The sequence below is a fragment of the Phodopus roborovskii genome, unplaced genomic scaffold (assembly GCF_943737965.1).
Source record: "Phodopus roborovskii unplaced genomic scaffold, PHOROB, whole genome shotgun sequence".
In the NCBI taxonomy this organism is placed as follows: Eukaryota; Metazoa; Chordata; class Mammalia; order Rodentia; family Cricetidae; genus Phodopus; species Phodopus roborovskii.
In genome coordinates this window covers 12,939,010-12,962,755 of record NW_026126541.1, presented here as the reverse complement: position 1 = coordinate 12,962,755, position 23,746 = coordinate 12,939,010, and the positions used below count along the sequence as shown (strand labels likewise).

At 51.8% G+C, this 23,746-nt stretch overlaps 1 protein-coding gene across 4 annotated transcripts in view; it reads right to left on the bottom strand.

Moving 5' to 3' along the window:
- Sh3pxd2a (SH3 and PX domains 2A) overlaps positions 1 to 19,453 on the bottom strand; it is a 198,410-nt gene extending 178,957 nt beyond the window's left edge. For all 4 annotated transcript variants that reach the window (XM_051200090.1, XM_051200092.1, XM_051200091.1 and 1 more), the window contains exon 1: positions 19,143 to 19,453. In XM_051200090.1, the coding sequence (XP_051056047.1) occupies positions 19,143 to 19,214 (72 nt within the window). In that variant the 5' untranslated portion in view covers positions 19,215 to 19,453. The remainder of the gene's footprint in view (positions 1 to 19,142) is intronic.
- Between the last annotated feature and the right edge of the window lie 4,293 nt (positions 19,454 to 23,746).

Here is a 23,746-nt window from a genome sequence, read left to right as displayed (position 1 = left end):
CAAGCACATAGGCAGGCAGGCCCATGCGTCAGGCAGGGTCAGCAAATATTGACAAGTGTTCTGCTCAAGGGTTAGCAAAGCCCTTGTCCTAGAAGAACTCTGTGTCCATTAGCCTGGGGCTTAAGTGCAGGACCCTGTCCGTCCTCTCTTCTTATGGTGCCCGGTACAAACACCTCACATATGTGCGGGAATACCTCAAAGGACTCTGGAAGAGACATTGGAATGGTGTCCTAAAGGGACAGGGCAGTTAAAGCACACATTCCAGACAGTGAAAACGGCTTAGCAGAGAGAGAGAGAGAGAGAGAGAGAGAGAGAGAGAGAGAGAGAGAGAGAGAGAGACTGTAACTAAAAGGTGCTTGCCCATGTCTACACCTGTGTCCTGAAGAAGCTAGGCTGCTAAATCACCTAGAATGGGGGAGGGGTATGAAATGGGGCAGAGTGCAGTGGAGAGGGCAGGGCAGAGTCTCCTGGCAACTCCATGATCAGAACTTCAATGCTAGGTTCTACTCCCAAGTCAGGCACTAAGCTGGGCCAGGATCCGAGCAGGCAAGCCCCAGTGCTCCCCAGAGATCCCAGGACCACTTGTACAACCGCAGCACTTAAAAGGCGAGCAAGATACGGAGGTTCCATATGCTGAAGGAGGTTCTGCCAGTTTTGTGTTCACACAGCCAAATGCCTCCTAAAGGATATGCCAGAGTTGTGCTGGCCCAGCTCCAACTAGAGGAAAAACAAACAGCCCAACTTCACACTGGAGAAACCCAAAGCACTTGTGGACTTCCCCATCAGCTGCCCCAAGAGAGAAGTCCCATGTCCCATAATCCTGCGTCTCAAGGGAAGAGAGTCCAACCAAAACATGGGGACTTTGACCAGAACTTAGGAAACGGGTGTGGGGAAGCTGGGCACTGTTAAAAAACAAATAAAGATGCTTGTCTGTCTCTTTCCCCACCCCCCACCGGAAAGAAGGTCCCTGGGGGGACAGATCAGTGGAGGCTTTGTACAGTTTCCACCCCTCCCCACCGCCAGCTCCGACTGGGTCAGAGGAAGTACTGGGAATAAATTGCAAAGCAGGACCTGCTCTTCAGAGAGACCCAAGCTTTAGTGTGCAGGCTGAGGAAGAGGCAATGTTTCACAGGGTAGGGAGCGCTAGCTCCCGGTGTAGCCTGCCCTCACAACCAAGGCCTGGGCCCTACTAGAGTCATCTCTAAGATCTTTGCCCCAAGGAATGAACCACGCAACCCCCCTCCCCCACAAGCCATCTGAAGAGGTGGCATGAATGAAAGTGTTTCCTAATGAAAGCCAGTCATTAAAGACCACATGACAGATGGCTGTATTCATATGTGATGTCTAGAAGATACCAGTCCAGAGACAGAGAGTGTGTTAACCGTTGCCAGGGACTGGAGACCAATGGCGTGCGTGTGTGTGTGTGTGTGTGTGTGTGTGTGTGTGTGTGTGTGTGTGCACGTGTGTGTGCGTGTGTGTGTGTGTGTGTGTGTGTGAGATGACATATTCTGCAACTGATTATCACAGTGCAGTTATGTAACACTGTGACCATTATAAACCATTGAACTGTACAGATTTCACAGGCCTGTTATGCATTATAGGAATTGTATCTCAAGAAAGCTGGTCTCAAAGCTGGGGTAGGGTGGGGGTAGTTAATCTCATTGACATGGGCTAGCCTTTGCCATGGTCACAGTTCAGTGAGGACACCAGCACCTCCTGCCTACTGTGCTCTGCCACTGATTTGTTCTCTCCCCAGGCTGCCCTCGAACTTACAGAGACGTGGCTGCCTCTCCCTCCTGAGTGCTCAGTTTTTAGAGACATGGTATACTCCTTGGGTTCCAGTGCTGAGATAAAGACCATAACCAAAAACAACTTGGTGGGGAAAGAACTTATTTCATTCTACAGCTTACTGTCCACTATGAGGGGAAGGCTTTTGTACTTCAGGCAGGAGGAAGAGACAGGTGGATCTCTGTGAGTTCAAGGCCAGCCTGGTATACAGAGCGAGTTTCAGAATAGGCTCCAAAGCTATAGAGAAACCCTGTCTTGAAAAGCAAAGCGGGGGGGGGGGGGGGGGGGGGGCACGACACTGTTTACTGCCTTGAGGCGGGGTTTCTTTGTTTTGCCTTGGCTATACTGGAACTCACTCTGTAGACCTCCATCTCCCAAGTGCTGGGATTAGGTATGTACCACCACCGTGGCTAACTTGCTTTTTTAGACAACTTGGAACTATCTGCCCAGGGTTAATACCACCCACATGTGGTACTTGACTCTTCCACATGTGTCAATAACCAAGAAAACGCTCCCACAGACCTGCCTACAGGCCAATCTGACATAGGAAGTACTTGTTCAATTAAGATTCCCTCTTCCCAGGTGACCCTTACCATGTCATGTTGACAAATACACTAAAAGGTACAGTCTCCCATATTCCAGGCAGCTAAGGCTGGCCACGAACTTCTGGCCCTGTCTTCCCTGCCATGCACCATCACACCCGCCAGGCTACCGTTGATAACATTTCTAGGCCACCCTCCAACTCTATCTATGGGCCTGCGTTCTTCAGTATAGCACTATCTGTCCTGGAACTCACTTTGTAGAGCAGGTTGGCCTGGACTCAGAGATCTGCCTTCCTCTACCTCCTGAGTGCTGGGATTAAAGGTGTGCACTGGCTGGGCCTGTGCTTTTAGCCCCATTTTAGAAACTGATATTCAGGGGGATTAAACAATTTGCCCTAAATCACATGGCTGGTTATGGGCTCTCACTTTGAAAGCCATGCCAATCATAACCAGGACACTAGGCCACCAAACCCCAACCTAAACTGACTCAACACAAGGCTCAACATGTTCCAACATACACACTGACTGTGCCCAGACTGGCCTCTCATCACAGGTTGACCTTTGAAAAGTGTACTGTTCACATTGTCATGGGTGAGTCCCCTGCTTCCCAGAGCTAGCCTCGGCTAATGCAAGCAGAAGTGACCTTTGAAAAGTACTGGGGACCCAAGCATGGACTGTCAGCTTCTTCCAAGGAGTTGTTTGGCATCAATAGTACTGGCTGCTCAAAGACCCTCAGCAGGCCACCTGAGTCCTGGAATGCCTGGGCTGAGCCTCACCTGGGCCTGCAGCTTTTATGGGATCCTCTCCTACTCTATCCAGAGTTCTCACAGGAGGAAGAGCATGGCCACCTCAGAGACCCCACTCCCGCCTGCCCAGAATTCACACTAACCAAACATCATCTTCCATTTCCTCCAAGAATCCCCACTGAGACGGACTATGCCTTTCCTTGGGCTTCCTCAGGCTTGTCTTGCTACTCTCCAGGTCTTCCCTTGCTTCCTCACAGCTCTGGGGTCAGACTGATTTCCTGATTCAGCTAGAAAACACACGTCCAGGTCTGATGTCTTAGGCAAAAAAAAGGGACCCTCTTCTGGGCAAGGGACAAAACCAGAGTGAAGGCTGGTCCAGTCCCCCTCTTGTACCTACTAATTGCATTACCCCGAATGACTGACATTAGCTTCCTGACCCTCGGCTTTCTGACCAGCCCAGGGCAGTTAAGTGAGGTCAGTGTAACCCTGCCTAGCACAATGAGGAGTTGCAGAGAAGGAACTGGCAAACCTCTGAGCCCTGTTGGACCCTTAGCCCCACTACAGGGAGCTTTGAGAGAGAAAAGATGCCCGTAGGAACAGGTCTATGGACAGTACAGCCCAAGAGCTTTCATTACACATAAGGACACAAACATGGATACACACCAATATGTACACACACCCATCACCCAACACACGTGTACCGCTTCACACTCAAACTAAACATGCAAATGCATGTACACTCACACACACTCACACACTCATACTCACGCACACACACTCACACCCATACACACGCACGCACACACTCTCACGCACATGCAACTCACACTCACATGCACACACGTATACACACACTCACACATACACACATGCACACACACTCCTCTTTTACTTTCTTGAAAAGGCTTTTTTTTTTTTTTTTTGTAAGAACCTGTTTTCCTATCAGGTCAAACACTGTCCCAGGAAGTTTAACATTCAATGACATCTAACTTATTCCCCATTTTGCATACACGAATTTCACAACAAATGCACAGTGTCTCCTTCATGTATGTTGTAGTGATATATTATTTATGATTTATTAAAGCTTTTCTGAGGACTCAGAAAGCAAAGTCAGCCACAAGCCATAAAAGCCAGGCGTATACCTTTAATCAAAGTAGTCAGAAGCTAGGAGGTGGTGGTACACATCTTAATCCTAGGAATCAGGATTAAGAGATAGACAGATCTCTGTGAGCCCAAGGCCACCCAGAGCTACACAAGACTGAATCAGTCTAAAAGAATGACAGATCACACGTCTTTAATCCAAGCACTAGGTATAAAAGATAGAAGCAGGAGCTTCGGTATTGAGTAGGTGGCATTCATTCTCCAGCCACACTGAGGAGAAACGGCAGTTTGAGGCTTGGTGACGAGCTCGTGTGTGGATCAGTCCCTTCCGCCTGAGCCAGAGGTGAGAGCTAGGGGCCAGCTGCTTGCTTTTCGGATATTCCGCTTGAAGTTTGAACCCCAACATCAGTCTCGAGCTACAGTATGTCTCGGCATGGACACAGACCCAGCAGCCTTGGCCTTCACTACCTTCCTTACACTGTCCCCCGGCTGACTATGGTCAGTGGACTGGATTTCTACCGTCTCGGGCTTTTTGGCTGTCAGAGTCCCCAGTTGTACAGCTCCTGCCTGCACTGGCTACATCCATCCCTGACGAGCCCCGGAAATGCCGTATCAAATCTTTCCCACTTAGTACATTCTGACTCACCCCAGAAACTGCCTCCCAACAGCAAAAGACCTGTATAAACCATGTTCTTTTCCTCTAGCATGATACGCTAGAAGGCCAGACACCACACAAAAGACAGTCTAGCCCAGGGACTCTAGGCTCAGAGGTTTTCGGTCCTCACTCACAACTTGCTGCCTTAGTTGGGTTCAGACCCTAAGCTGTGGACGATTGAAAGGCTCACTAACTCCCCTCCCCTCCCCCATCACCTGCAAGAACATGGGGGGGGGTTGACAACACACTATCACCTTCTCTGGTCACGTCTATCCATCCGTGTTAACCCTACCTGACAAGTAGACCCCTCCTCACGCCTTCCCGTGGTTATCACTCAGAGCCTCCCGCATACTTTCATGGTGTCAGCGATTCTCAGAGCAAACCCACAGGGAAGGCCCTGCCAACATTTATCTGAGGAAACCAGGGTGGACAAGGTAAAGCGGCAACTCACAGTCACACAGCTAGGAAGGCTGGCACCTCATCTGCAGGTCACCCCCCCCCCACTAGAACATACCCCGGGTTCCACAGACACCATGTGACCCTCTCGAGTGTTCTAAATATAGCCCCATCAGGCCCAAGGACTTCCACCTGCTGTGTCTCCGTGAAGATGGCTGGACCACACCTTAGCCCTTTCTTCCTGTCTTCCCAGAACTGCCATGCCAGAGGTTCTGTCCCAGCCCCTTTTGAAGAACAGGGAAGTGAGACACAGAATGAGTAAGGGCCTTCCCCAAGACTACACAGTGGAAATGATGGAGCTGTCAGCTGGCAGTCTGGGTCCAAAGCCATAAATTCCTATTCCCTATTTCTCTCAATTTCTCTCAGGAACACAGTGTCACACACACACACACACACACACACACACACACACACACACACACACGGTCTATCACAGAGCAGCACCCTCAGGTGTCAAAGAAGGAACCACGCAGCCTTCTGTTATAGAACGAAAGCTGGAGTGTGTGTGTGTGTGTATGTGTGTGTGTGTGTGTGAGTGTGTGTGTGTGTGTGTGTGTGTGTGTGTGACTTGCACTGTGGCATGGCATCCTGTGACAGAGGTTTCATTAGCTGCTTTTACAAAGGAAGCTGAGGCTCGTTACACTATCTGTTCCAGGTCAGCAGGTAAGTAAGTGGCCAGAAACTAGAGCTGAGTGGATACCAGACTGGAGCCTATGCATGCTGGCCTCATCCTAGGACAGAAGGCTGTGGTGCCAGTGAGTGGCGATCTGGCCTGGGAGAGGGCCGGCCACAGTGCAAGGCTAACTAACTGCTCCAAACCCAATGGTACCGAAGCCGAAGGAGGCAAGGCAAGGGCCCAAGGCAGTTGACGGACTGGCCTTAGCGATGGTGGAGCCAACAACTGTGACAGCTGATGCTTATTTTGGAGCCCAAGGACTAGTTAAGGCCTGTTTGGTTAGCTGAGCAGGGCAGGGTGTCAGCTGCCCTCTCGCAAGGAAAGCGGTGCCCCAGCCACCTGCTGGCCTTCCTCCTCAGACCTTGGTGTCAAAAGTCTCTTGCTAGACACCCTGAATGGGCCTCCACCAACAGGGTCCCCACCCTGACTTGTAAATGGCCCAGGAAGACAACCTCACACAACAAAGCCACCCCCTGCAGTGTGACATCCCCATAACAAATGGGTTTTTCCTGTCTAGGGGAGAGAGGGGCTGGGTTTGTCCTTTTCCCCTGAGGCTTATAACACCCCTCTTTCAAGGAGAGATCTACACAGCTACTTTAGGAGGCCTGTGAGTAGTGGGGTGTGTAGAAACGCCTGACTAGCAGGATTCTCCAGAAGGCTAGGGAGCAAGGCCCCAGTCCTCCTCGCTGGACCTCTTCCCGGCCGTGGCCCTTGGTAAATCAATCTGTCCTTGCCTCTGGTCCCTTGGCAGCACAGGGGGGACCGTGCTGGTCTTTTCTCACAGGGCTGTCATTGGTGCTGTTACGTCCATTCTTTAGCGCCCTGGGGGACACCTAGTATTTAGGTTCTCGGGTTAATTCATAATGGAGTGGATTAACAGAGGTACCTGGTTCTTGGGTTATAATTCTATCTGCCCTTAGGAGTATGGATGTTTTGTGGGCTGATCTTCGCATCACTGACAACTACACTGGGAGGGATGTGTATTTATTTTGACATCCAAACAAGCAGCTTCCGCAGCTGCGGTAAAATAAAAGTGGGCTGAGAGGAAAGATTTCCATAGGGCGAAGCCTCCGTCCACAGGTTCGCCACACTGGTCCAGGGCCCAAGGTGACCTGAGCCTCTACAGGGTTGAGAGGTCTGTGAAAGACGCCAGACTGCTGTGGTAGCTCCTACGTCAACAACCCTGCTCTCCTGGCCTTCCTTGGAGCACCTCACGCACAGTAGGTTTAAGAGTGCAACACTTGGGGGGCCCTGGGGTTCCTACCCACGTCACTGCTGATGGAGACTGTCTGCCCAGAAGGTCAAGATCAAACCCCAGTAGTGGCTGGTCAGACTGAGCCTTCAGCAAGTCATCGGGAAGCCCCCACGGCGGAGCAGAGTCCACCACCCTCAGGATGGGAGGGACTGAGGCTCTATCCTGTCCTCTCAGACCACGCTGAACGCCAGCCTCTTCCTTGGAGAGGGCAGCTGTACTTGCACCCAGGGCTTTAGCACTTGGTGGTCCATCCCCATCAACTAACTACTCTCTCTCCAATACCCACAAGCCCCACTGCCTCAACTTTCAAGCTGAGGGCCATCCCTGTCCCCCTCTAAAGTCACCCCCACGGAGGGCCATCCCTGACACCTTCTATACAGTAGCACAGCACCTCCCCTCCAATGCCAGACTTCCCAGCATGCCTTACTCTACTTTTCTCTGCAGTAGTTATTCCGTCTAATTAACTTGTCATATTTTTATCTATTTGGTTTATACATTGTTTCCCTTCTACCAGAGTATCAGCTGCACAGGGCAAGGCTTCCCGCCCACCCTGCCCGTGCTCACAGTGCCTGGAGCAACCATCCAAATACTGAACAAGACAAGGAGGGACTTTGAGAAAGTCAGCTGCTTGAAGAAAGCAGGACAACGTAAGACCATTCAAAAAAACTAAACCTCATAGGAAATATTTTAAGATGCGAGGTCAGGGAAGCTTCCAGAAGTAACAAAAACTGAACAACATCATGAGGCATGATAATGATGGAAATAGCAACAAGATACCTATTGAACATCTGATCGCCATGTAGATAGATGGTGAGTGGTTCTCAGCCTGTGCGTCACTACCCCATGGGAGACAAGTGACCTTTCATATTGCCTGCATGCCAGATATTTACGTTATGATTTATAACTGTAGCAAAATTACAGTTATGAAGTAGCAATGAAAATAATTTCATGGCTGGGGGTCACCACAGCATGAAGAATTGTACTAAAGGGTTATGACGTTAGGAAGCTTGAAAACTACTGACACAGAGTCACAACTATATGAGTTAGGTATTACGGATTTTTTAAATCGTTTTTTGACAGAGGCCCATGGAGTTGAAGAAAGGAAAACAAATGAAACAAGCCAGAGTCCAGGTCCACAGCCCATGATTTCTCCCAAGGCCAAGCCCCAGCCGGCGTGGCAGAGGTCGTCAATGCCCTACCCACATTCTCTTGTCCTCTACTTCTCTCTGCTGCCACCCGACACTCTGGAGGTCACTCTGGCTCCCGTGGCCTAGATTTACCTGAGCAAGCATCGGGATGAAAGAGCCAGGGACTTAAACTGTCCCCTGATCCCAATCACAACGCCACGATAGCAATCATCTCTAAAGAGAGGACAAAGAGCACCAGGGCAGCTGGGCTCGCTCAAAAGTGGCTCTGGACCATAAATAAAAATGTGAACTGCTTTGAAGTTTATGTCACCTGCCAGGTGTAACCACACTATGTTAGTGGAGGGGTTCAGGGGAGGTCAGAGGGGACAGGTGAGCCACAGTGTCATCCATGATCTCGGAACAGTTCCTCAGTTTCTGGCTCCCTAGGAAACTATCAGAGGGGGCATCTTCAAAGCCATGGGACACCCACTGCAGGACATTCCTTTCCTCATCATGCCACTCTTTATGAGGCCAGGACGCCACCAGGACCAGAGTAAAACGTGTGCAGAGAGCGATGAGAAAGGCCACACGCTGCTGGTCTTGACACTGCTGTGAACGCTTCCAGCCTAGCGACGGGGCATAGGGGGGTGGCGACACTCGATGGGGCATGGGGGGGTGGCGACACTCTCTGTAGCAGCCCACTGTCCAGGGCACTCCACCAGCTCTCTGGTACACAAAAGAAAAGTCATTTCTCTATTACTGCAGAGATCTGGATCTAAACTGTGACTGCCACCACCTACCTACCAGGGACAGAAGCAAGATGCCGCATGTGTCAGCAATGGCCAGGGCCTCCTGGACCGAAGAACCCCTAGCCCGTTGGCTGCACTTGGTAGGGGCTCCTCTGTATATTTTCTCTTGACTCTGTGCGCCCACTTCCCAGGCCTGGGAGCTACCACCCTCAGAAACCACAGCGGGAAATGAAGCTGTTGTGCTTAGTTGCCGATGAGATGACTAATGTAAATAATTAATCCCGGCTTGAAATCAAAGCTCAGACATTGTTCTAGAGCAGACTTTAACTACGTGTGAGAAGGATTGGTAGGCCAGCCCAACGAGGTTAAATTAGCAGAAACCTCTGGGCAGCCATCTCGGCAGGCCCTGATGACACCAGTATGAGCTGGTGTCCCAGCTGGTGTCCCCTGCCAGAGCCAGTCTCCGTGTTGAAGGCACATCAGCGGCCCCTGCATGGGAGGTGAAATTCAGGGGAGCTTCCCTCTCCGAACCTCACAGCCAGCCCTGTGCCAGGCAGCTAGGCCCCCTCCTCTGCTGTCACAGAGAAATTCTCCCACACAGGCAAGTCCCTTAAAATAGCTTTTTGGGTTTCAGCCACCAGGAAACAGAGTAAAGCTGGATCCGAGTTGGGCCTACCCTGAAAGTTTACAAAGGGGCTGCTTCAAAGGGCAGGGACAACCCCTATTCACACAGAACTCCTAGGTAGGCAAACTGTGAGGCAGTGTTCCCAACAAGGGGCATGTTCCACAGAAGGACCACATGTTGGGCAGCGTAAGTCCCCATGACCCCTGGGGCAGCCCTGGAGAGGGTCCAAGTGTGTGAAGTACAGTGACGGTATGAGCCCAGGCACCAGGGGAAGGGACAAACTGCTCTGCTGAAACACGCAACTCCGCTCTCTGAACCGCGGCCCCAAGGCCGATGGCGGCGTCAGAAAGACACGGCTGAGAGCTGACCTGAGGCCTGGAGGTGCCTGGCACAGAAGGCGTGGGAGCCGTGCAGGGGGTGGTGGCGATGTGACCCAGGTCACGATCTCCTTCAACGAAGGAGAAGATTACTGGACAGTGCCCCTCTACATACTGCACAATAAAGGAAAATGGTCCAACCCAGCCCACAGCCCCGCCATTCCTTACCCCACCTAGGATGCAAGTTCACTACCACCACCCCTTCCTCCCTGGAGCTGTGCTCAGATCTGATAAGAGGGATCAATTTCCGCCAGGTCTGAAGGTCACCCATGTTTTAGGGATCCCTCGCTTAGCGTACGCTGCCTGCAATGCACACCGAGGAAAGGACTCGGCCTCATCCCATGTGTACCTCCGCCCAGGCTTGGGGAGGGTGGTTTCCTTACTGGACAAAGGGAAGTGTGAGCGAAAGGCCAAAGAAAGCCGGGGGGGGGGGGGGTTGGGGGGCAGAAACACAGCTGTTTCCTCTTTGCTAACTCAACCCCCTGGGTGTCACTTCCTCCCTCAGGTAACGTCGGGAAGCATGGAGATAAGAAAGCAACCCCACAGGCTCTGCTCCAGAAGGACACCTTCACTGAGGACCCAAAGTGTCCGCAGGACAGCTCTGGCATGAACCTTCTCAGGAAGGAGCTGGTCAGTCAAGACAGTCTTGCCGAGAAAGTCCCCAGGCATCCGAAGCGCTTTTTGTCATAATATCACCTGTGCCAAGTTATTAAGATAAAGGCTTGGGAAACCAGGGTGCCCCTCACACATTCTGGGGAGCTCACCTCTGTGAGACAGGCCCAAAAGGCAGCAGCCATTTCTAAGTAGGCAAATGGACTTTTGGAAAGGGAAGGTGACCCATGCAAAGTCTCTCAGCTTGAGAAGGCAAGCAGCCAGGCCCCAGAGTGAAGGTCCTTGGGGCCATCCAGTCTTTCTGGGGGTGAAACATGTCATTTGGACAGTCTCTGTGGGGACAAGGTAGGTTTCAGAGGTCAGCGCTTCAGCTGGAGCCAGTCCTGGAACTCGCTCTGTAGACCAGGCTGACCTGGAACTCACAAAGATCCGCCTGCCAGTCTGGGACACCACTGCCCTGCCAGCTGGGGCAGTTACATCCTCCGAGGTGTCTAGGGACTCCTGTGGCCTCTCTGAGCCTGCACACCCTCCCCCGCCACGCTGGTGGCAGCTTCACACCTTGTGAAACTACACACCCCGCCATCACCACCAAGGCTCTGGGAGCGTCAGTGAGGGGTAAGGAGGTGCGCTGTGAACCGCTCTCTCCGGGATGTGTGGGGCCTATGCACTTGTAGCACACCTGAACAAGATAACCCGGTCAGCATTCCCTCACGGCTGGGGGAGGCGGCTCGAGAGATCTCACCTCCAGCTGAGATGCTATGGACTGTTGTTGATACCTGTGGGAGAAGTGACAGTCTACCTTCTTGGGTGTGGCCCTCAATGAGTTACGGAGGGAAACCAAGGAGGACATGAAGAGGGGTTGGGGGCACACACTGGCAGGGAAGTGGGAGAGGATGGTTGAGGGAGGGAGACTGAGCACAATACACTGTCTACCCGTATGAAACTGTCCAAGAAGCAATTGTAAATGTTTTCAAAAGAGAAGGAAGTCCTTCTGATCATTATTTATTAGGACAATCCCCTATGGAATCGGGCTACGGGGTACATGGGTTTATGGTAGGAGATCAAATAAATGGAGAGGCAGTAGGAAGCACTGTATATAAAACTTTGGGTTCTGAAGGGTGGTTCCCACCAACACTGGGTCCCCAGAGACAATCTATCTGGGCTCCCACGAGTGCTTTAGAATCAGGCCCCAGGCACTACGGGGCAAGTCTGCTTTTCCCTTGCCACCTGACAGTGTGGGGGGAGATCGTTACTCTGCAATGCTGCTGCCTCTGACCTGCACCCCTGTCCCCACTGAGCAACCACTGCCTCACTCCAGGATGCCCTCTCCACCCGCAAGAGCAGGGGTGCAATAAACTTTTATGTGCCGGTCTGGTCCCTGGGAGGAAAGGCTATGAACAAGAGGGGCTGGGGTCCGGCTGACTCAAAATCTCCACAGTAGACCTAGAAAGGGGCCTCAGTGCTGTCCATGGCAGCAAGAGAACCCTACAGCCAGTTGGCCTTCTTTCCCTCGATCTCTCTTTCTTCGTGAGTGCTTGCTGGTACTTGAGTGTTCATGCATTTGAATGTGGGAGGCAGGGGTAACCTCCAGAGCTGTTTCTTAGACACCATCCACCTTTTTAAAAATTACATTTTAGTTTTAGTGTGTGTGTACACATCTCTCCCTCCCTCTTTCCCGCTCTCTCTCTCTCTCTCTCTCTCCCTCCCTCTGTGTGTGTGTGTGTGTGTGTGTGTGTACACATATGCGCATGTGCTCAGGTATAAGTCAGAGAAAACTTGCAGGAAATCAGTTTTCCCCTTCCTCCATATGGGTCCCAGGGATCAAAATTAGGCTGTCAGAGTTGGCGACAGGCATCTTGACCTGCTGAGCCCACCCCCTTACAACAGAGTCTATCATTGTCCTCAAAAAGTCCCCGAGTTAGCTAGCCTAGTTGACTAGCAAACCCAAGCCCTGTGTCTCCCCTCCCTAGTGTTTGGTGCATTCTAGTTGGTTCTGGGGGCTGAATTCAGATCTTGTTTACACTTTCCTGACAATCTCCCTCCCCCTGCAACCAACTCTGAGTCACCAACCCAAGGTTCCCAGGTTTCTGGGGAATCGATTGACAGTTGACCAACTTGTTATAGGCCAAGGTGAGAATCACAGCCCTGCCACAGAATTATTCTAAGAGCATGTAACTTTCATTTCTACACCTATAAGATAAGAAAACACACACATACACACACATACACACACACACACACACACACACACACACACACGCATGCATGCACGCACGCACACACACACACACACACTGATGTTGTAAAGCCCAGACAAGAAGCCCTCAGTCATGCAGCCATGCCTGGCCCTAACATGTCCTTGGGTCAGTTCCTACCCTGCCTACTGTGCGGGACTCTGGCACAGCAGGGCTTAGTGCCTGATGCTACTATGGCAACTTGCCTGAGGTTATCTGAGGCCTCTCAGTGGCCTGCCCACTAGTCCATTCACCTGCACGCCAGCCCCTCACATCCCCACAGCCCTATCAGGCAGGAGGCAACTTGCACTCTGGGGAATCAGCCTGTCCAAACACTGACCACCCCGTTGGAAGCTTCCATTATTTTTGGCAATTGTAAGGGCAGAGAACATCATTGGCCCTCACTCAGATCGGACTTCCAAAGCCAGAATCCCCACCTCATTTCCCACACACACCCCTTGTCCTTCCTGTCCCCGAGGTTTCTGCCCCAACCCATTATCCCTTTCCTGGATTCTCAGCACTCAAGATGAGTAAGTGTGACTACTGTATGTATAACTCTATTATTTGTTTTATTTTCTTTAATTAGGAGGCAAAAGAGAACAGAGTTGCCCCTTAGACTTTTCCGGCCAAGAAACTGGTCAGTGACTCAGGCTGAGGAAATTAGGAAGCAGTTTCCAGGGGTGGCTATGCAAATGGTAACTCAGAAGTGCCCCCAGCACCCTGCTAATTCACAGCCCCCACTGCCCATGAACTCAGCTGGCCCAGAATAGCTCTTTGGAAAAAGCAATAGCTGCTGCTCATGTTTCTGAAGCTGGAACTAGTCTCACTTGACATCAAATAGGTTTATTTTTCCCTTCCCTTCCCCTCTGCCTGCCACCACACACAGTGACTCTAACCCTGGTTTGCCCCTCTCAAAAACCCCTCACACTCAACTCTGAACGAAGCTATGAGAAACGGCTGGCTTTGCTCCCTGCCCCAACGGTCTAGAAGGATGTGGTTGGATGTTCCGTGAACAGGGAGCCTCATCGGTCCTGTGAGTCACCCCTAGGTTACTTCCCTCTACAGAGAAGAAAAGGTTCCCATTTGCACATGGTGGGGGGGGGGGGTAGGGAGAGAGGGAGGAAGAGATTCGCACTCCCAGAAGCAGGAAGATGGGGAGCGGGCAGGCAGTGCTGACCTCTGGTGCTGATATGGCTAGCATCTTCCTTCCCTGCCATGTCCTTACCTGGGGCAGCCTCCCTTCTCTCCCAACCCACATTCTTGCTCTTCTCCACTTATCACTGGCCCCTCTGCCCAGTCAGGGTCCCCTCCAGGTCTGAACAGCTGCTCCCTGTTTACCAGTGTGGTGTACGCTGGGTGCTTTCCATGGGGCAAGCAGCCCAATAGACTCTGAACAGCTGGGCCCTCCTTTCGGCCTAGTCTTGCTTTTTCTGTTTCACCCATGGGTCCTAGATGAACTCTGGTGATGAGAAACTTCCACAAAGTACTGTGAGCTTACAGGTAAGGACGTGGAGCCCAGAGTCACTGGCTGGACAGTTAGGAAGTACGGGAGGCAGAACCCCAATCTGCCCAATGTCACTTCCTCCATAATTCCAGACCCTGAAACGGGGCTGCACCTCTCATTCCTGGGGGGCTGGAGTCATAATCTCTGGGCTTAGAGAATAAAAATGAAAAGTAGAGAAATGAATGCGTTTGGAGCTAACTCAGGAAGCAAAACCAAAATCTATGATGATCTAAATGCAGGGAGAATGCATTATTTTCATAGGCCCAGCCTTCACTCATCCTTCCAGGGTCACTGGAGACAGACACCATTCCCCCAGGAACCTCTCCCTCCACGACCAGTCAACCCCAGTTTCATGGCACACGATGGACAAGCTTCCCAGAAAGGCGGCCCTCTAATGCTGTCCTGTACCACTCTGTCACACAGGCCTGAGCCTGGACCCACTGGCAGCACTCTGATGGGAAGAGCCTGGCTTAGGGCTTCTCCTTGGGAGGTAAACTAACCTGTGTTTACTGATTGAAGCTAAGTGAGAGTTCAAGCAACTAGTTAATTTCACCAGGCTTTGGTCAATGGAACTGTAATAAGGATCAAAGCAACACACACACTGGAGTGCACACACACATACATACCACATGCACCCACACCACACATCACACATGCACGCACAACTCACTCGCAAACACACACACACTCACGGGCACACACACATGCACTTACAACTCGCACGCGTGCGCGCGCGCACACACACACACACACACACACACACACACATATTCACTCACGGGCACCCACACACAATGAACCATCAGGCTCCCAGGGGAGCATGCCTGTTAGCATTGGGCACCATGGAAGGTAGCACCTGACACTGGCTGTTATTAGCATTCCCTAGAGTCCTGTGGAGGATCTGAGCATTCACAACTGATATTTGCCTGAAATAAACACTCAGGAAAGGAAACAACTGTGAAAACAGGGCACCTCCCAAATCTAAACAGACATAATGCCTCCTTTGCTTTGGATAAACAAGCTCCTCTCCACCACCACATGGCTCTAAGCACACCTGTACACACCTGTGAGTCCAAGGGATTCCGTGCCTCCGAACTCACACCCCTGGCAGGAGACTGACTCTCCAGTGGAGGAGGCTCTGGCTTGCATCTGGCATCTGCAGAGCCATCTTAAAGACAGGGTCTGAGGCCAAAGCCAGTGTCCCTAAGGTCTCCCGAGGAACAGCTCGTGAGCAGGACAGAAGTCCAGCTCCCTGGCAGGGAGGCTGACTTCAGCAGCAGCTGCTCACCCTTCCCAGCCCCAACCCTGCCAGGGGCTGGCAGAGGAAGGAAGCCAAGGGCTGGCTGCACCATGCACACGATGGAAGATGGAGGCTACTTGTCTGCCTTTGATAAACAGACCCTAAGCACCGGGCACCCCGCCTCTGTGCTCCTCCCTCCTTGTGGGAGCATGCACACCCTCTGCTGGGTGTCCTGAGAGAACCTTTGTATGTATTCCCAGTGTCCTGGACCCAGTGCTGCTCCTCTTGCATGGGCCCCAAGCCTCCCCCGTTATCAAGCCCTGGCTAACTTGCACACCCACAAACCCTCTGCTCTGCAAGTCACCAAAGCACAGGCTCAGCACTCGCCCTCTGTGCAAGAAGGCTGGAAGGAGACATGCTTCTTCAGTGCAGAATTTACCAGGACGTATGTGACTTTAGTGCCGCTTATTCTGCCAGCTAAGCATGCCAGAGTAGCCTTATCCAGAACATTTGCCCTTCCAGCGTGGGTTATCTACTATACAAGGGTAAAAAAGGGAGGTGATCGCCGCAGAGCCCTACTGGACTCCTTTTATCATTGGGCACCCCTGGTGTTACCCATTAGTGCCCCCAAATGTGTAGTGATGCGTCTGTCTTCCTTGTCAACCTCAACCAGACTCTGGGTACCTTCAGGGAACAAAGCTCCCGCCACAGGCTTGAGGCCAGTTAGCATCAGTGCTGTGACTAGCTACCCTGTAAGTAACCCACCCGCTCTCCGGGCCCTCATCTGTAAGTAAGTAAAGGGCTGCGCCGGATGCAGATGGGATGAGCTGTCTGCCCCAGCCAGCTCCACAATGCCACAACACACAACACACTCCTTTCATTGTTTTCTAGAACTTTGTGTGATCCCATCTGCAGGTGACGTCACTCTCTACCCCAAGCATCACATCATCCATTCTTACACGGAAGTGGAGATGACCCAGGAAACACTGTCTGTAGAAAGGGAGGAAATGATCACTCCATGGGAAGTAGACAGGACTTCTTTTGTATTGTCCACACAGTACCCTTTGTCATCAATCTTAAAGCGCCGAGACTCCCTTCCTCAGGCAGACCACTAATGGTTATTTTTCAAACTTTCATAGGCAGACTCTCACCAACAGTTAGCTACTACTATCTGACAAGGGCTTAGTACCCAGAACTGGAATAAGTACTCCGCGTGGATGATGTCATTTCATTCTCCTGACAGCCTCATGAAGTAATACTATCATTATGTTCACTTTAAAAGTGAGGAAATTAGGGCTGGAGAGATGGCTCAGCAGTTACAAGTGCTGGCAGCTCTTCCAGAAGACCCTCCCTCAATCTCCAGCACCCACATGGCAGCTCACAACCATCCAAACCACAGATCCAGGGGATCCCAGCAACTTCATGCATGCAAAACACTCACACATATAAAATAATTTTAAAAAACTGTTTTTCGATGGGTGGTAGTGGCTCTCGCCTTTAATCCCAGCACTTGGGAGGCAGAGGCAGGTAGATTTCTGTGAGTTCCAGGCCAGACCAGTCTACAGAGTGAGTTTTATGATGGTTATAAAGAGAAATCCTATCTCGAAAAATAAATATTTTTTTTCGCAAAGCAGGGAAACTGAGGCCCATAAAGTTTTGAAGATGTGCACCAAAATGATGCACTACTTGCTAGCGGGTGAGCCAGCCTTTTAAGGAGATTGAACAGTAGCCCACCCGCCCTGCCCTTCAATGCTGCCAAGACGTGTGTCTTTGTCCCGTTTACTGCTAGTTTGTTGTCAGTGTGTTGTACATTATAATCTCAGGCACAGCTGCTCAGAGCTAAAATTTGGTTTCTGTGTAAAATCCAGAGCTGGGAAAACACCTGCTGGGTTCTCAGGGCAGAGACTTTGACTGCTGAAAGAAAGGTCCCCAACTAAAGGATGGGGGGAAAATCCATCATCCTTCACCCTGGAGCAGGGTGACCACCTGCTGACCCAAGAAAACCCAAAAAGTTTTCTTCTTTTGTAGGGCTGGGGATAGAAGTGCCTCAAGCTTGCAGGTCAAAGGCTCTGCCACCAAAGCCACCTCCTCAAGCCCTAAAGGAATTTTTGGTTTGGTTTTGTTTTTGTAATGGCAGTTGAGCCTTTCAACACCAGATGACAAGATTGTAAAGGATCCCTGACTGTGTGTCAGGGATTGTCCTCACAGGTCCACCTCCGTGTCTGTCACTCTTCTTCCCGACCTGAGTCCCCCCCCCCCCAACACACACACACACACACTAGTCAATTGTAGAGAACCCTGTCTTCAGGTCTGCTGTGATCCAGGCAGAAAGAGTAGCCCCGGGCTGGTATTACACCACAAACCCAGCCTCCTTCCGATAGGGAAATAAAAGGCACTTCAGAGACCAACGTGCTATCTAGGGCAGCAACCAACAGCCTGTTTTAATTGTTAAAATGAGCATCCTTGAGCATCCTAAATGCTCCTTTAAATGCCTAATTTGCAACTGGGAGGCTGCCCTACTGCCCCCATGTCTTCTGTGCCTTGGGTACTGGACTGTGGGTCTCCTATCAAGTGCAGGAGCTCAGCAAGCCATCCTCAGGCAGCAAGAACGCGGTGTTTACTTCCAAAGGTGTGAAGGATTGGAAGACAGGGTCGGCTGAGATGAAAGGAGACTGTCACACACCCTGAAACCCAGCCGGTCAACCGTTGCCTCTTCTCATTAAGTTTGGGTAAGGAAGGGGGAGGGGCGACTGGGCAGTCAACCGTGCCTCGGAGACCACAGACCACATTTGCCTACTCGTGTCTGGAGACAGAGCATCACTTACGAGGAAATGACCCCGGCGAAGGGTCACGTCCAGAGAGGGGATAAAAGGAAAAGCCACAGTTCTCCTCACACCGCGGGATACAATGGTTTTAAGGAGGAAATCAAAGCTCGAATCGAAGAGTGGAGGGGGCAGGGGGCAAAGCTCTTCCTCAGTCCCCAGACCCCAGCCTGTGCTGGCGGAGCAGCAAACGTGGAAGGCAGAAAGCGATGCGTGGGTCTCCGTTCAAAGTAACTAAAAGCATCCCGGGCCGAGTGAGCAAGAGCGCCGAGCGCCCCGCGCCCCTAGGGAGCGCGGCGAAAATGCTCTTTCCCAAAGGAACTGCTCCGCAAGAGGCTGACGAAAGCGTCCCCCACCACCCATCCAAGCGGCGGGCGGACACATGACTTCACCGTTGTAACAGACAAGGGCAGCCACTTGCCAATTGCAATGCCAAAAAAAGAAACCCGGGACACGGGAGTGGAGGAAGGACAGAAAAGGTTTCCCTAGAGATCACAGCCCTGCGAACTGACTCTGGATCCAAGGGCGGCCTCTGGGGGTCACGAATCTCTGGGACTTAATAGTGAGAAGAGGCGAGGGGCCACCCCGGGCCCTGGCCAGCCCTCCACCGGGGTTGGTGGGAGCGGTACTCACATAGTGCTTGGAGGGGCTCCTCCGCTTCTCCACGTCCACCACGGTGGCATCTTGCACGCAGTAGGCGAGCATCTTCCCCACAAAGCGAGTGGCGCCCCCCGGCGGCGTCACCTTCTCATCCCGGCCGGGTTCTAGCTCCTTCTCTGGTTGCCCGGGTCCCCGCGGCTCCGCGCCACCCCTGCCCCACGCGCCGTTCGCCTCCCGGGCTCCCGGCGCCCACAGCTGCGGCTCCCGGGCATGCGACTGTCCTGGAAGGCACAGGGGCTCCGTGCGCCCCAGGCGGCTCCCGTGGGCCTGCCGCGCGCCCCTTCCCTCCCGCGCCGCCGAGCTCGCTGCTCCGATCGCCTGCCCGCTCTCTCTGCCGCCCGGTGGGGCTGGCGGGAACTGGCGGCGCAGAGGAGGGCTGGGGGTGTGTCCCGCCGGCGAGGGCACGGGGCGGGGGCCGGGCCTGCTGTCAGCGCGCCGGGGAGGGGCGGGCTGCGCCCCTGGGCCGCGATCCGGCTCCTGGGGGCTCGGCGCTGGCGGACGCTGTGGGCGCAGGAGGCGGAGGCGGAGCGGGCAGGGAAAGGGAGGGAGGGGAAGGGAGGGGAGGGGAGCGCGGCAAGGGGAAGCGCGGGGAGGGGCTCCGGCCCGGGGGAGGGGCTCGGGCGGACGGCGAGGGGCTGCAGCCCTGCGTGGCCTGGAAGGGCTACTCTGCTCAGCACCCAAACTCTCGATAGCTTTGGAAGGAGGAGGCTCGGGGCGAGTGAGCCCAGAGCGCCCCCACCCTTGGCTTCCCGTCTCGCAGAGGATCTGTGGTCACCTTTCTGTCCCTTGTACCACTGCCATCTTCCCAGATCTCTTTAAGGAAAAGTAGTTTATTACAGTCTACAGCTCCAAGCGGAGACCGGGAGAACGGAGAGACCAGCATTAAATCTTTCAAGCCAGCCTTCTTTTTATGAACCACCTGACCCCCTGCAGGTCACCACGGGTGAATTCTCCCCGGAAATGGGATCTATTGATCTGCTGCTGCCTCCATCATCGATCAGGGCCTGTGTGACTAACCTGCGACATCATTTCCCAATGACAAAGTTACAAACACCACTTTAGCCTTAAGTCCGGGCTCCCCTGGGACTCTCCCAGAGCTGGCAACCGGCAAAGGAGCACACAATGGTGGGAAAAATCCACTGTGTTGGGGGCCAGATTTTCATTAGCTCCAGACTTCAGCTTCCTCGCTGTTTCCTCGCTGTCCTTCCCTCTGGTCCGGAAAGCCCTCTTTCCAAGTCGCTTTCCCATCTCTGGTCTTTGAGCACAATTTTACTTAATCCAACATAACACCCCCACCCTTCGAGTTTATCATTTTTTTTTCCATTCTACTTTCAAATATTTAAAGGAGTAGGTGTTTTCATAATGAATCCAATTGTTTCACAATACAGTAACGTTTTGTGCCTGGGGACCAATGGGAAGCAGCGGAAATGAGGGCGAAGGATTTTGTGTCTTTTTAAATTTTTGCCTTGTCAGAACCCTGGGCTGTTCTGAGACTTTCCTCTGCATTTTCTTGGCACAAAGTACCAAGCATAATTCAGCCTGAGAAGGGACAGAAAGACATTGCACATCAAAGACCTAAAGACAGATTCAGGATGGAGCCCAGAAGGTGATTCATTGGGTAAGAGCACTTGTTGAATTTACAGAGGACCTGAGTTCCATTCCCAGCATCCACTCGATGGCTGCAACCATCTAAACTCCAGTTCCAGGTGATCAGACGCCCTCTTCTGACTCCTCCGGCACCCAACATGGTACATGTAAGTACATGCAGGCAAAACTTTAAAAACGTTTTTGGAGCAGTGGTGGTGCAGGCCTTTAGTCACAGCACTCAGGAGGCAGAGGCAGATGGATCCACATAGTGAGTGCCAGGTCAGGCTCCAGAGCTACACGGAGAAACCCCATCTCAAAAAACAAAACAAAACAAAACAAAATCTTAAATCTTTAAAAAGTATATTGTAAGACTAAGGTAAAGGCCAGATGTGGACACGAGCCTGTGACCCTAGCATTATGTGGGACAGAGACAGGATTCCAGGGGCTTTCCGGCCAGCCAACCTAGCCACAGAAACATTAAGTTCCTGGCTCAGTGAGGAAATAAGGTGGAAAGTGGATATCAGCCATGTTCCTCTGGCCTATGAGTGCATGTGCACAGAGCACATACATGCAAGTGTACATAGACACATACACAAAACAGATGGGTGCAGGAGTCTTGACATCAGGCACAGACTTCTCTATCTTGGGGACAGTGGTGGGAAATCCTTGTTGGTGCTGGTAGAAGGTTAGAAGGTGTTCCCTCGACGGGGGTGTTTGGTGAATGGGGGATGTCAGAGCTGAGTCTGTCTTCTTGAACAAGACGGGTTCTCCAAAGCTTCACCCAGAATATATGCTCAGCCCTGAGCCATGGGAGGCAGGAGGATGCCAGCCCCGCCCCAAGTCCTCTTTGTTACTTGGTCAAGGCAGCCCAGGGCAAACTGTACCCCAGGATACATTGCATCACAGTAGCACTCATCACTCTTCCTCTGTGGCTGGCCGAACGAACTTCCGGTGCTAATTAACCCTGATAAGCCCCTGGTGAGTGAAGGTCTTTGGCTTTGGTAGGGAAAATGGGAGAGCAGGCTCAGTTGGCAGTGGATCCCCTTGAGATCCGAGCAGTTAGTTCAGCCAAACCAGCACCAGGCTGTTCCCATCCAGACTGCTGCCCCTGGGCCCCAACTGCATTGAACAGAACACCAAACACAAGAAGTAGTCTTGGGAGAGAGGATTCAACGGTGCCACTGTCCCGGCAACTTGGTGCCAGCTGCCTGTTGACAGCCTTTGCCTGCCTGAGAAACCCCAGGCAACCTGACCCCTCTCAAGTCGGGACCTTTCAGTACATCTCAGACTCATCTTGATTCAGAAAACAAGCAAACAAACAATGGACATCAGCACATCACCTCTCCTCTTAAACACAACGATGCAAGATGGACAGGGGCTACTTCCACCTGCAGAAGAAAAGACCTTTCAGTGTGAAGTGGCGCAGGTGGCACTCCTTCTCACCTGTGCTCCCAGAATTTCTTTCTGCTTCTCTCGGGTTTACTGGGCGCCTCCTGCATAACTGACACTCCCTCTACACTATCCGACTTAAGCAGAGGGGGACTGTGTCTGGAGCACAGGAGGTAGCAGGGTGGCCTGTGTTGGAAATGTCAGCTCAAAGGCAGAGACAGAGCTGAGACAAACCCCAATTTTGTCGCCTCCACCTACAAACCGGGAGGTGTGAGTCCAACCCAAGAATACCGTGTGAGCCCAAATGAGAATCTACGGGTGTAAAAATGAAAAAAGAAATGGCTGAGGATAACTGATGGGCAAAGTGGCCAAAACAAAGATGCAAACTGGAATCTCAAAATCCGATTTTTCAAAAGGAAAGAATTGTACGCTCAGAATCAAAGAATTTTCCAGCTGGAAGCCATCACTCATCTAATTTTAGAGAGGCAAACTGAGGCCAAGAGAAACGAAGCAAGTCTCGTGATGATAAGATCTAGTTAACTCTGGACTCTGTCTCCAGGTGCCTATTCACAGGCATGGTGAGTTCACTTGCACCCACAGAGCACACTTAGCACACGTCCTAACACCTATAGAATCCTTTACTTCTGAGTCTCCACTTAAACAAGCACCAGAGACTGCCTGGACTCCATCACAGACTGGACAGCGACAGGCACTGTCCATGCTGCAAAGCTCACCCCACCTTCTTCCCCGGGAGGCTCTTCGGGCTGCCTTTAGGAAAAAGACAACATACAGGAAAGTGTAGAAAACTATTAAACACTCAGTAAAGGCACAGTATCAGTCCTTCTTCAAAGTTAGGAATGTTGTGGTAGTTCCTAATCATTCTTGGTTTCTGTCTTAAGGTTTCTATCGCTGTGAAGAGACACCATGACCATGGCAACTCTTATAAATGAAAACATTTAATTGGGGTGGATTGCTTACAGTTTCAGAGTTTCAGTCCATTATCATCATGGCAGGGGTGCATGGCAGCATGCAGGCAGATGTGATGCTAGAGTCGTAGCTAAGAGTTCGACATTGTGCCGGCAACAGGAAGTGGACTGAGACACTAAGCAAAACCCTGAGCATAGGAAACCTCAAAGCTATCCCCTACAGTGATACACACTTCCTCCAACAAGGCCACACCCACTCCGACAAAGCCACACCTCCTACTAGTGCCATTCCCTGTGAGATTTTGGGGGCCAGTTATATTCAAATTACCAGTCTCTAGCCATGCATTGCCCCCTGCTTACTCAGCCTTTACTAAACTGAACCTCATTTGCATCCTATTCTGTTATTTAGCTTTACTGTGTTTAGGCTGAACCTTTTAATCTGGTAAGAAGCCCATGAAACTCTTAAAACCAAACCAACAAGCCCAGCAGTGCTGGTGCACACTTCTAATCCCAGCACTCAGAAGGCAGAGGCAAGCAGATGTCCAGGTTCAAAGCCAGCCTGATGTACACAGTAAGTTCCAGGATAGCCACAGCTACACAGAGAAACCTGGTCTCAGAAAACAAAACAAAACAAAACAAAACAAAAAAACAAACAAACAAACATGGACTTTGATC